The 13327-nt window shown below is 39.5% G+C and overlaps 1 protein-coding gene across 1 annotated transcript in view; it reads right to left on the bottom strand.

The window, feature by feature from the left end:
• Nucleotides 1-12958, bottom strand: part of PDE7B (phosphodiesterase 7B) — a 141021-nt gene extending 128063 nt beyond the window's left edge. Inside the window, exon 1 of the mRNA XM_039219693.1 lies at nt 12706-12958. Coding sequence (XP_039075624.1) covers nt 12706-12943 — 238 coding nt within the window. The 5' untranslated portion in view covers nt 12944-12958. The remainder of the gene's footprint in view (nt 1-12705) is intronic.
• Nucleotides 12959-13327: the final 369 nt, after the last annotated feature.

Below are 13327 nucleotides of genomic sequence, written 5' to 3'. Positions count from 1 at the left end.
CATATACTTGCTTGTGTAACATGGATACCACACATATAACAGGATCATAGAGATGTTAGTGCTTGGCAGTGAAAAGGACAGAAAATGAGATTTTGAGAGATTATCATTGAGAGAGGAATTTCTGGAGTTTGACCATGGCAGGCAGCATGGCTGAATCAACAGACTGGCTGGGCATTGAGAGACCTAGAACTGGCTCCAAGTATATTGTGTAACCTCTCTGGGGTCTCAGTTTTCTCATCAAAAACAAACAAAGAAACAAACAAACAAACAAAAAACTAGCAGGGGGTTAACTAGATGACCTTAAAGGCACTTTCCATTATAAAATTCAAAGACTTCCCCACTTTTCCTCTTAAAATTTCTCAATGGTTTCCAGAAAAGTGAAGCTTTCTTGTTCATATGCAACCCAGTCCCCATAATTCTCTTTGTTTCCGACTATTTTTTACTTCAAACTTCATACTAAGTTAACTTGATTAACCTCCATTTCTCAATCATTTCTTGTGCTTTTCTGCCTTTGTGCCTACATTAATGTTAATTCCTTCACCAAGAAGGTGATTTTATCATACCTTGTTGAGATCTTAATGATCTTAGAGACATAGCTATAAGGACCAGTCCACGCTAAGCCTTCCTGGATCTCTCTAGAGAAGGGTGAGTTAACATTGAATCCTCATGGAATATCTATCACACCAGGTTTGTGTTTGAGTATGTGGTTTTTATCTAACTCATTACATTATAAACTATATACAAAGTATGTTTTTCTTAGACATTTTCTCATCCACCCTGTGGCACCTGGCCTTAAACTAATTGCTTAAAACATATGGTAACCTGAAGACAGAAGAAATACCACTTGGCAAAGTAGAAGGGACGGGCTGGTTTGAAACTGTGAGAATTAGTTGTGTCAGGTCTTGAATTTGTGGAAGTGAAGAGCATGGCTGGAATGAGAGGTCTGGATGGAAGAACATGAGGAATATACCTCCCTCAGGTTAATATCAAGTATTAAAGGGCTTTGACTGGAGGGTTTATATATTATTCCTGCAGTTCTGTGTAAAATACTATAGCACTTGGGGAAGTTGGTCTGTAAGTTAAAGGGAAAGTATTCGTCATCTCAAAATTCTTGATATTTACTAAATATGGTCAATGAACTCCAAGTTGATGGTTAAAATCCATCAGTATATTTACCTCAAGTCTAACTCTCCATCAGCCACTGTTCCTAGGGTGATCCTTCTAAAATGTAAAATTTATCATGTCACTTCCCACTAAAATTATTTGAAGTCTTCTCATACTGGGAGGATATACTCCTTAGGAAGGCAGATGAAGCCTTTGGTAATATGGCCCCAAACTACCCCTCTAGTCTCATTTATAGTCCTCCTCCTAATATACTTCCGATCCTAAGATGTGGCATTTCCCAGAATTTCTTTCATTTGGCTCACTGCTGCTTCTTTCTGCAATGTCCTCCCTCTCTTCTTCATTTGAAGAAATATAACTTACCTTTAATGGTACCTCAAAAATCACCCCCTTTCTGAAAACTCTTTTAATGCCCATCATACACAGACTTAATCACTCCCTTGTGTGTTGGCACAGACTTTGTATATTTACCTCTAGTATGGCATGTCATATATTTAGCTTGCTTGCTCACTCTCTATCTATCTATCTATCTATCTATCTATCTATCTATCTACCATCCATTCATCTACCTCAACTTTACTGGTTCATGAACTTTTATTTTCTAAGGAACCAAGACAGTATCTGGTACATGATAATCAATAAATAAACTTAGTCGAATAAGCAGTCTTTGTCCTTCCTCAGTGTTCCCACAGAGTATTATTTCTACAGTGTCTTGAGACATATGCCCTTCTACCTTGATACCAGTGAGTTGTTTATACGTCTGTCTCATCTAACAGGTCATAACCTCTTTTCCTTCTGCTTTCATCCCAAGCACATAACACGATGTTATGCACTGAGTAGACACTCAAAACATAATTGTTCAGTTGAATTGCTTTGCAAGAAAAACCCAGAAATTTGAATTATTTCCTTTTCTGAATGTCTTGAATAAATAACCAGTGAATAGAGGTCTCAATTTCTTCTATTTCTAAGTTGGGAACAAGTTCTTATTCAGTTGCAACTTATTGTGTAGTAGAAGATGCTAAATATTTGTATATAACATTAAAATACCATTTTACATCTGTAACCTCCTAGAGTGTTTCTAATTATTTTTGGAGGGTGGAAGTATTCAAAAAATTTTTCTCCAAAACAAAATTTTTAGTTCAATTTTGTCTATTAACATTCTACAGTGCATTTATCACCAAATCAAACAATAGGGCATTTAGGACTAAACAGAGTAGAAATTGCTTTAGAGTTTATGAATCTGATGAATTCATAGTTCTTGATTTTATATACCTATTTAATTGACAAGGAAATTTTTTCTTTTATTCTACTGTAGAGTTAGGGATTGAACCAAGATAAGCAATGTGGAACTCAACTAATATTCAAAAGAGAAACTGAGGGCAAAAGGATAGGTGTACGTAAACCTTGAATGAATTATAGAGAGAAGAACAGGGAGGGAGGCAGCTGTTACTTCATATCAGCTACCATGGAAAAGGTGAGAATGATTCCTGTTACAATGCTAGAAGAAAACAGTGATCCCTGTTACAGTGCTGACAGCCTTATTGTTCATCATCCTCACATCTCCTGGCGTCTCCCACCCCACCTTTCTCGGAGCCAGAGTGCAGAGAAAAGGGAATACCCCTCAGAAATTTCCAATGAGCACACTCAAGCAATAAAAATGTATCAGACCTGACCAGAGTACAATGCACTGTATGTTTATGATTACAGTTCCAATATGTATTCGATATAAAACCTCAGCTTTTGATGTGGAAACCATCCAGAAAGGTGTGACTTGTACACATCCTGGTTCATGTATTACAGTGATTCAGTTGCATTTTTCAGTGTCAAAGTCCTATGATTGGTTGCTGAAATGCATGTGTATATTTTAACAGACAGAGAGAGAGGTAGAATAAGTGGGTCCAGTGTATGCATAGGAATGTAACTAAAATAAATATTGAGCATGCAATACTCAAGAACAGGCCCAGCACATGGTAGCTCAATCAGTGTGTAATGGAGATAGTGTTTTTTGAAGAGGGAGTCAAGATTCATCATTGACCCTCAGAGTGAGAAGGGTTTTTGTGTTTGTTTGCTTTCCTTTGTTGTTGTAATTATTGTTTGGTTTTTTGTTAGTTTTTGTGTGAGTTTGCAGCAGAAGAATACACTTTAAAACTGGTCTTTGTGTTGGGGCGCCTGGGTGGCTTAGTCGGTTAAGCGTCCGACTTTCGCTTAGGTCATGATCTCGCGGTTCGTGGGTTCGAGCCCTGAATCGGGCTCTGTGCTGACTGCCGGCTCAGAGCCTGGAGCCTATTTCAGAGTCTGTGTCTCCCTCTCTCTCTGACCCTCCCCTGCTCACGCTGTCTCTCTCTCTCTCTCTCTCCTAGAAATAAATAAAAATATTTAAAAGAAAACCAAAAAACAAAAAAACCCCTGGTCTTTGTGGAAAGATAAAAGGACTCTCTACATTCTTTCATTAGATCCCATTATCATTGAGAGTTAGGCTGTAGATATGGTTTTTTGCCCCTTCCACATTGGAAGCTTTCTCCTGGGAAGGAGAATATGGCACAAAGTAAGGCCATCTATTCTTAACACCCTGGAGAATTATGGGGATAAGAGTCAAAGACAGAACCCATGACCAGATGAAACATGCCTTGGCTCCCCAGTCTCAGGTTGGCATTTTGCATTTTTGGTAGTAGGCGTGTTCTAATAGGTGTGTGGGAGCTCAAGGCACACATTCACCCAGAACCACCTTGGAGAAAAGCAAGGAGTAGGGGGAAGTATTTATTCAAAAGAAATAATTTAATCTGGAAAAGATTGACCTCTACCATGGTAATTAGCAAATATAAATTTTCTTATCCCGTTTGGGTGGGCTAAAGAGGAAGATTTGATCAGTTGAAGAGAAACAGTCTATATTTTATTGCACATTTCAGTGTGTGCATTTGAGATCCTCTGTGACAATTGTTTTTAATAGTGACTGTTTTCTCTTCATTTCTATATGTGTTTTTGATTATACTTCTTATACTTGAATCCAGTTTCTTTGTAGTGACCGCATTTCACTTCCTTCTTCTTGGTACTCCATCATTGTCTCCTTACTAGTCTTTCTCTTCTCTTTCTTTTATTTTTTTTCAGCAAAATCTATCAACTTTTTTTCAATGAATTTTTGAAACAGATCCTCTAAACAAATATGTCTTTCAGTTTCAGAATTTGTCATCAAGGCTATCTATATTTGTGTGAGATATTTGGGTGCTATCCAAAAGAGATGCAAAAGAAGCCAAAAAAGAATCTTGTGCTTCAGCTTTAATTCTAGAAGAAAGGAACATCTGAAGATGCAGTGCAAAAAGTTCTAATTATTGCATTATATGTGTCTCAATACACTTGGTTGTTTACTTTTCCTCATTAATACTTTGACTAAAGATTTCAGCACATTTATTACATTTCTCATGACGTTACATTTACTTACATTTATTTCTATTTGATCTCTCTCTATTGACCTTGATTTTATTTTACAATTTTCTGGTTTTCTGCCTTCTGATTTCTACTATCAAGTACATGCAACTGATACTCAATCCCCTGTTGAAAAATTTGTCCTTTTCTCTCTAGAGATTTTATTTTTCTGCAACCAGCCTGGCCCCTTGGGCTCACTTTTAAGGCTACACACAAGTAAACCTTGCTTTGTCTTGTCAACTCTGCCTTCCAATTGCACACAAGGCCGAATTTTATCTGGTTACTAACAATGAAGACCATGACCTAAAGACTCTTCTTTAGTATTCCTTAAGCACATATGTGAGAGCCGAGGAATAACAAAATGCTCAGGACAGGTGCTTGGTTAACAATCCATAATGTATCATGCCATGCGGATTTTTTAGGTGAGAAGAAGTATTCTGCAGAAAGGCTCTCTAATAATGTTGTAGTTCAAGGAATTTAAGACAAATGGAAAGATCCAAAGCTCACCTCTTGGGTGGTCTCTTAGCATTTTAGAGATTGAAGTCAATTCTAAAGAGAAATTTATGGAAAGGCAGAGAGAGAAAATAGAAAAAGAAAGAATAATGTCTGTACTGTATTCAGATCTAAGCTAGGGCATTGTATTAAATCCCAAGTACTTTGTGCTCTACTTTCCCTTTTTGATAGGGTGGTATATACCTACTATGTACCCTGAAGTGTATTGATAATTAAAGAGTGAGAAAAATCAGGTAGTAGAAAAGAGCACACTCTTCTTTACATTATTTCTGAGTGAAAAAATAACTTGGAGCTTTTGGTCTTTTTACAATGAAGCTTATAATGTTTTCCTTTTAGAAATTAGTAACATCCAAAAGTCAATGCTTTGCTGTTCAGTTAACCAGCCTTAAAACAAAAGGAAAGAAAGAAAGAAAAAGAAAAAAGAAACTGTTTCCATGCAAAGAGCAGAGGACGTGGGAATAACATCCTCCATTCAGCTCCAACCCCTCAAACACTCATTTGTAGGACCGAGTAAACACATACCTTCCGCATTCTATTTTTGAAATTATGTTGAGGAATATACAGACTGTCGTCTGTAAAAAAGCAACTTTTGAAACTTTAGTTGATATAAAATGTCCCAAAATGCCTGAACAGAGAAAGAAATTATTTTCAAAGTATATAAAAGCATTCATAATTTATAGGCATTTGCTCTAAAATTTTATAATTATCAGTACATTTCAACTTGTCTATATGAAGATAGAACTGCTCATATTAGTTTTGTATATACTTTATACCTTTTTAATAGTTGTGGAATCCTTTCTTGTGTATTCTTTTCTTTTACTTTAAAAGCTATAATGATTAATCCTGATCCTCTACCAGAATATACATTTAAAAATGATTCCATTAAAAGGAATAACTAAATTTTCCATTTCTTGAGTAATCTGTGCCTAGAAAAAATGTTCATTCATGCATTTAATGGCAAATTGTAAGCTATTTTGTTCCTTCTGATAATTTCTTTTTTTACTTATCAAAGTATATTGAATGGCTGACGTGTGAAAGATGTTAGGACGAGCACAAAGAAAATAGAATGTTCTTCAGATTCTCAAAGAGCTGAAAAGCCAGGAGGGAAGAAATAAAATGTACATTAATTATGACAAAGTGATTTGCTTGTGAAATAAATATAGAGAAAGTTCTGTAAGACTTCAGAAGAGAAAGACACACTCTCCCTCAGTAACCTCAGGAAGGCTTTGTGCAGGGAATGGCATATAAGTGGGTCGTAAGGAATGGCAAAAGTTGGATACATGGAGGGAAGTCATTTTAGGCATTGGAACAATGAACAGAAAGCCAGGATTTCGTTGTGGCATGCTTGTCTTGTCTGGGTCGAATGTAAGTGCTTATGGGGGAATAATAACAAATAAGATGGGAAAAGTGAGCTAGTTCCTGCCTGTGGAGAGGTTTATATGCAGGATAAAAGTATTTGGATTTTCTCTGTAGACAATAGAGTATCACTGAAGGATTCTGAAGAGGTGCAAGACATATTCTGATTTTTCTTTCAGTGTTACTGATCTAAATCATAGAGGAGAAAGAAGAGGGGAAGAGAAGGGCATCTGGGAGGCTCAGTTGGTTAAGCATCCAACTTTGGCTCAGGTCATGATTTTGTAGTTCATGCATTTGAGCACTGAATTGGGCTCTCTGATCTCAGCACAGAGCCTACTTTGGATCTTCTGTCTCCCTCTCTCTATGCCTCTCCCCACTCACGTTTTCTCTTTGTCTCTCAAAAATAAATAAAACATTAAAAATAGAAGGGTAGAGAGAGTACAAGAGTTGGAAGCTACTTCAAGATGATAAACAAAACATGAAGTTTGGCCAAGGGCCATGAAACTAAATAGAAAGCAGGTGATGAACATGAGGTATTGTTGAGAAAATAGCAACAATACCAATATAATAGTTAACATTTACTGAGAATGTAGTAGGGCTTAGGCTCTTTCCTAGGCACAATTTTTTTTGGGATTATCTCATTTAGTCTTCACCTTTTGTGAAGGTGCTGTCATTATTCCCTTTTTGTAGAAGAGGAAACTGAGGCACAGAAAGGCGAAATAATTTGCCCAGGTTCACACAGTTCAGTGACAGAGAGGTAGGGCTTAAAAATTTGAAAATCTCAGCACTGCAGGAATACTCTGGTACTACTAATTTGTAATATGGACTTAGAACCAGTTGGAACTAGGCAGTTAGAGCAGTTTTGAACCTGGGTTTCTGCAGAGATCATGTCATTTATAAAAACAAGGAAGTCAGGTGAAGAACAAGATTTAGTGAAGTTGAGATGCTGTATTCCAGTTTTTGCTCAGCTTTGCATTCTGATTTAAAAACAGATTAGGGGCACCTAGCTGGCCCAGTTGTCTAAGTATCTGACTCTTGATTTTGGCTCAGGTCATGATCCCAGGGTCATGAGATTGAGCCCCACATTGGGCTCTACACTTGAGCAAAGTGGAGCCTGCTTGAGACTCTCTCTCTCCCTCTCTACTCCTGTCTCCCACTCATGCTCTCTTTCTCTAAAATAAATTAAAAAAAAAAAAACAAAACAGGCTCAAGTGTTAATGATTATTACCCAGTTTAGCTACAAATTGAGTACAAATGAATGCATAAGAAGTTGTTTTAGAAAAATGTTATGAATTAATGTCAAATTATCTACTGTTAAGACTCATTGATTCGTTGACCAAAGCAATTTGTCCTGCTTTGAATGAGATCATTAATATTGATGAGTGTTTGAATTTTTACAAATGATTTTGAATTTCACCATTTTTATGGCCAATACTTGGAGTTGACAGAAAGGTTTAAACTAACGAATGCTTGTTTTCACACCAATGTTGTAGCTAGAACTCCCATTCACCAATTTATAATTGTTCTCCTCTTGATAAGCATTTGATTCTTCCCTGAGTCCTTGGAGCCTAGCACAGTCCCTGGCATACGTTAAGCATCCAATAAGTGCTCCTTGACTTATAATCATAAGAATGTTCATTCTTAAATATATTTATATATTGATTGATACTTATGGTATTTTAAAATAGTACTTTGAATGTAAATTTGCATTGTAGAGTTCTGGAATTAAAGAATTCTTTTGTTTTTTTTTTTTTTCCCCCTCTGAAGTGGTTTAATTTTTAGAAATAAGTATAAAGTAACTTTCTGATATTTTATCCTGGAAAAGCTGGGGAAGTTACAATGGCTATGGGGAAAATGAATTTTTTTAGGGAGTTGGGTGTTTTTATATTTTTCTGAAGCCAAAGTCTATTGAAATGAACACAGGCTTAATAAATAAGTAAAATATAATGTAAAATTTACACCAAAGGCATCAAAAGAAAGCTAAGTTCCATAGCTACAGTATTTGTAGTGATTTGGTTGAATTCCAAAATAAAATTATTTATTCAACTGAGAACAAGCTCTGTTAGGAGACGTCTAGCCTTAAGTTGCTTCTGAGAATTACAATTAGAGTAATATTTTCACTCATTGCATTTGAGAAACTGCCTATTTATTTCCTGCCCTTCTTCCCCCACCCCCCAACCAGAGCCCCCTCCTGGGCATGCTACCAACGCCATGCTTTAAAGCTTACTTTTTTTTAATAATAGATGGGAAATCTTCTCCTCCGCCTTCCTAGAACTTGAAGCTTGGATCTAAAACAAAAGCCCACAAAATAGTAGAAAAATGTAAAGGCATAATTGTCTGACTCATTTTGCATGGTAATATTATTTTTCTGGTTTGACCAAGATATATATTATATCATGAGTTCCTATGTTTTTCCCTCTACATATAACCAATAACGCAATGCCTTGGTTTAACTTTAAATTCCCCAGCATGTACACTGTTTATGTCAGTTTTGTGGAATACAGCTGGGTGATAAGATCCTGTTCTGGTTCTAACACAGTGTCAGCATGTGACCTCGGACAAGTTGTTTAGTCTCTACTCCGCCCTTCACCTCTTTGGATTAACTAGATAATTAGACCATCCTTTGTTTCATAAAAGGAAAATGATGTGAATATTAAGAAACTTAAATAATTGGATATGATCCAATGAACCAAGTTGGTGCTCCAACTTGGGCAAGCTAATAAATTCCAGAGCCCTCTCCAGGGCAAACAGTGCCTCCACCAAAGCCCAAGTAAACAACATGGGAAGATGACAAGCCCCACTTCCTCCTATCATTCCCCATTCCCTCCTCCAGCCTATCACTATGACAGTCACCGTTAGTCTCTGGCCAACGCCCACCTGAAGATGGAAGGAAGATGTTCACACGTGTAACCTCCTCTCTCACAAGTGCTTGCTCCTTTCAGGGGAAACTTCTCATCTGTCATCCATCACTCACAATTTAGTGAATCTCATCTTAAAACCTCTCATGAATACATATTTATACATTTATTTGCCTACAAATTCTTTTGCTCTCTGCCTTTATTACCTAAGCAAAATCTCAGAACACTTTTCCATTTCACTTGTGAGAAACAAAGTCTCAGTCTTGTGTTAGATGTATGAGTGAAAATAAGGATGTCCTTCTCTAAGCAAAAGAAAAGCTTGGGGCTTTAATGTTACATTCAACTTATTAAAAAATAGTGATATCCACCTCTAAAGTCTTGAAGGCTATTGGTTCTATTTGGAATTTCTGCAATTCCATGGTGTTTAAAAACGTAAACCTATGTATCAGTTATCACAAGCAGTCAAAATATACATAGAATGTTTTAGCTTTCAGTTTTCCTTGTATAGTTATAGCAGGGCAAATATATTGTGTGATGGAAACATAACATCTAAACATGTAAAGAAAGAAGAGAGGAGGGAACAAATGACTGTGGGGGAAGATTCTGGGGTAGGGGGTGGAAATCAGGAAAGTCCTTACAAAGAAAAGGATGCTTGAAGTGGACTTTATGATTTGAATTCAAACATTTTTATTTCTTTTCTTTTGTAAAGATTTTTAATGTTTTTAAAAAATTTATTGTTGAGAGAGAGACAGAGCATGAGCGAGGGAGGGGCAGAAAGAGGGGGTGACAGAGAATCTGAAGCAGGCTCCAGGCTTTGAGCTGTCAGCACAGAGCCCGATGCGGAGCTCAAACCCACAAACTATGAGATCATGACCTGAGGTGAAATAGGACTCTTAACCAACCAAACCACCCCGGTGCCCTGTTTTATTTTTTTACTTGTATTTTTTAAATTTTTATTTATTTATTTTGAGAGGGAGACAGAGAGACAAAAAGACAGAGAAAGAGAATGGGGCAGAGAGAGAGAGAGAGAGAGAGGGAGATAGAGAACCCCAAGAGGGTTTTGTGTCAGCTCAGAGCCTGATACGGGGCTGGATCCCACAAACTGTGATATCAAGAGTCAGATGCTTAACCAACTGAGCCACACAGGCACCCCTGAATTAAACCATTTTTAGTTGGCCCAGTCAAAGAAAGACATTCTAAGCATCAGGCAAAACTCAGAGGTAAGGCACCACTTGAAGCATTTTGAGGAACAGGAAGTTGTTAGCATTGTCAAAGTGTGAATTGTGTGAGAGTTCTGAGGCAAGGGAGAGAAAGGTTGAGAGAGAAAGAAAGAGAGATAGTGAGAGAGAGAGAGAGAGAGAGAGATCATTATATGTCTTGATTTTTTTTTTTTTTACATAAAACCTGTACACTAACTGAATACAGCCTAAACTGTATCTTTCTAAAAATGGAAACATGCCAGATTTTTGGAACTATTCTCCAAGTGTTCCTGAGACCCTCACTGTCACACTGTTCTTGGTAGAATGGCACAGAGCACCTGATTCAGGGAGGAGCTGCAGCATCAGGGACAGGACAGGAGGAAGTGGGAGATGATTTGGAAAGTGAAGCAACTTGTCTTTGGGGCCGCACCACATGGCTCAGGCCGCATACATGGATGAAAGGTTCTCATGCCCATGCCAGCACGGGAGAGCCCTCATTTCCTTGAGAATGCCGAGGCAGGGAAGACGAGGAGGCAGACCTCCTTGGGGAAGGTGTCTGGGAGCCAAAGTGGCTGCTGAGAGATTCTGCCGAGAGTGAGGCAGTGGTCCAGGGATAAATTAAGACTCCGCTAGTCAGCTTTGCAATGTCCTGAAAAATGTCCCTTTTAAGTGAGAAAGAGTTCCAGAAGTTCTATTTTCTGTCTGTAGTGTTGCTTTTTTCAAGAATTAACACCCCCCCCACTCACATGTAATGTAAATAACAACATAAACCTATCCCCAACACCTGCTAACGTCTCTTGAATTAGGTAGTTTTATCAAAAGCGCAATTTGAAATATGAATTTTAATCATGTAATTTACTGAAACAGTTAAAGCATCACAGTGAAGTTGTCTGTCCAGGTGGGTTTTTCTATCTGTCTTGTACGACTCACATGAAATATGGGATGGCTTTGGCATTACCTCATTTCTTCTGACCAAGACCCATTTCTCTGGGCATCCATCTCCCATTTGCCACATAAACCTCAGCCTCACTGGTTTTCTCCTCATCCCTAAGTACTCATGTTTACTAGACACTAACACTATTTTGTTTCCCTTCCTTTCAAATCTTTTTTTTTTTTTTTATGGTTCAGAACATTATTTTGTAATGATATTCTTTTTAGATTATTAGGTAACTTAAAAAAGTTTCTGCAAAAATTGTTAAAAATAAAAGGAGGCATATTTTGATTTCTTAGTCTCTTTCCCTGTAGGAAGAGAGAGGTAATTTTTGATCTATCTTTCCCATCTAGGCTCCTACCTCTCACCACCAACGGTATGTCAGGATTCCATTGCATAGGGCTAGCCAAGACTCAAACGCATAAACACATGCTCATATTTGTTCTTCTAAAGTGAACCACCACTTTCCAAATATCTACCAACACATTCCCCAAAGGAAGAGAGCGCATTGCGACCAGTTACACTTTCTTAGTTTATGGTTTTATCAGAGCCTCTGGGGATCCTTCGCAGGGATCCTAGCTGTCTTGGTGGTTGTGGTGCTGACTGTCAGAAAGGTTCTCCACGACTGTCCTAAACACAGCACATTCTTATAACATGACAAAGTCCCAATGAGTCATCATTTCCACATTTGTGAGGGAGTTGATTTTTCCTGGTATCAGTAGGGGAACCTGTATTATTGACTGTCACCTCCAAAGGGGGAATCGAGGCAAGCGAGTTTGCTGACTTTCCAGGACATATAAAGCTTCCAGGCCACTCGGTCCTGGGAACACGATACATGTTGTAGCTCCATAGTTAAAAATCGGAAGCCGTATTTTACTTTACAAAAAGCGTGACAAAGAGCAGCCCAGCAAGAATATCGTTTGAGAGAGAATTCTGACTTATCAATAAGGAATTGCAGAGGCAGGATAGCCAGTTAAGAACATCTAATTCCACCACCACCTTCTTTTGGGGGGACTGAAGTTCAGGAAATTTCACTTGTTTAAGCCGCAGGGCGAGTGTGATCGCAGCCCAGAGCCCAGGTTACTGGATTCCCAGTCTATTAATGCTCCTCCTACCACATCCTTCTTAATTTTAAGATGCATTTCTACGATGGCGCAAACATTCATTAATCACAGCCCTCGAACCCCGTTGCTGCACTTGGTCTTCCTTCCTTCTCCCGTTTTTCTGGCTTGGGCTCTGCAAGGAAGGGACCCAAAGCAATTGGACTTGGCTCTGTTACCTCTCTCGCACCTCACAGTCGATTTACCTGCAAAGCTGTGGAGGGCATCTTCGTTCTCCAGAACGCCCCTCTGCTTGGTCGCCTGCAGCTCACTTTTGGATTTCCAGACCAGCTTTACCATCCTGATCATCTCGGGCAAGTCCCAGGGCAGCGGCCCCTGCTGGCACCCCGGCCGGCCGCCCGCCGAGGAGGGCAGCGCACCTTCTGGGGCCGTCCACCTCCTGCCCAGCTCTGCCGAGTGGAAGTAGCGCTCGAGGACAGGCATTCTGCCCCGTCCCCCCGCGGAGGAGCTGGGGCCGCTGCTGCCGGGGCCGCCGCGGCTGCCGCCGCCGCCAGACGGGAGAGTCTTCCCAGGCAGGGGAAGGCGAAGCCCCGGGAAATCTCCTCCAGCTCCGGAAAGGCAAGCCTCCTCCAGCCTGGCACAGCCTCCCTGTCGCTCAGGCGCTCGCAAACACTGACGACGCGGCGACTCACTTCCCCAGGTTTCTCGCCGGTGAGAAGTGTCACCGCGCGCCCTCCTTGGAGACGAGCGCACTCCCCCCCCCCCCCCCCCCCCCCCCCCCCCCCCCCCCAGCTCTCCCGGGCACTGGCGGCACCGCGCTTAATTAATCCCAGGCTACCGCTGGGACGGCGGCTGGGGGGAAAGCCA

The sequence above is a fragment of the Hyaena hyaena genome, unplaced genomic scaffold (genome assembly GCF_003009895.1).
Source record: "Hyaena hyaena isolate Hyena2069 unplaced genomic scaffold, ASM300989v1 scaffold_828, whole genome shotgun sequence".
In the NCBI taxonomy this organism is placed as follows: domain Eukaryota; kingdom Metazoa; phylum Chordata; class Mammalia; order Carnivora; family Hyaenidae; genus Hyaena; species Hyaena hyaena.
The sequence above is the reverse complement of the archived record's forward strand: the minus strand, read 5'-3'. Positions and strand labels throughout refer to the sequence as shown.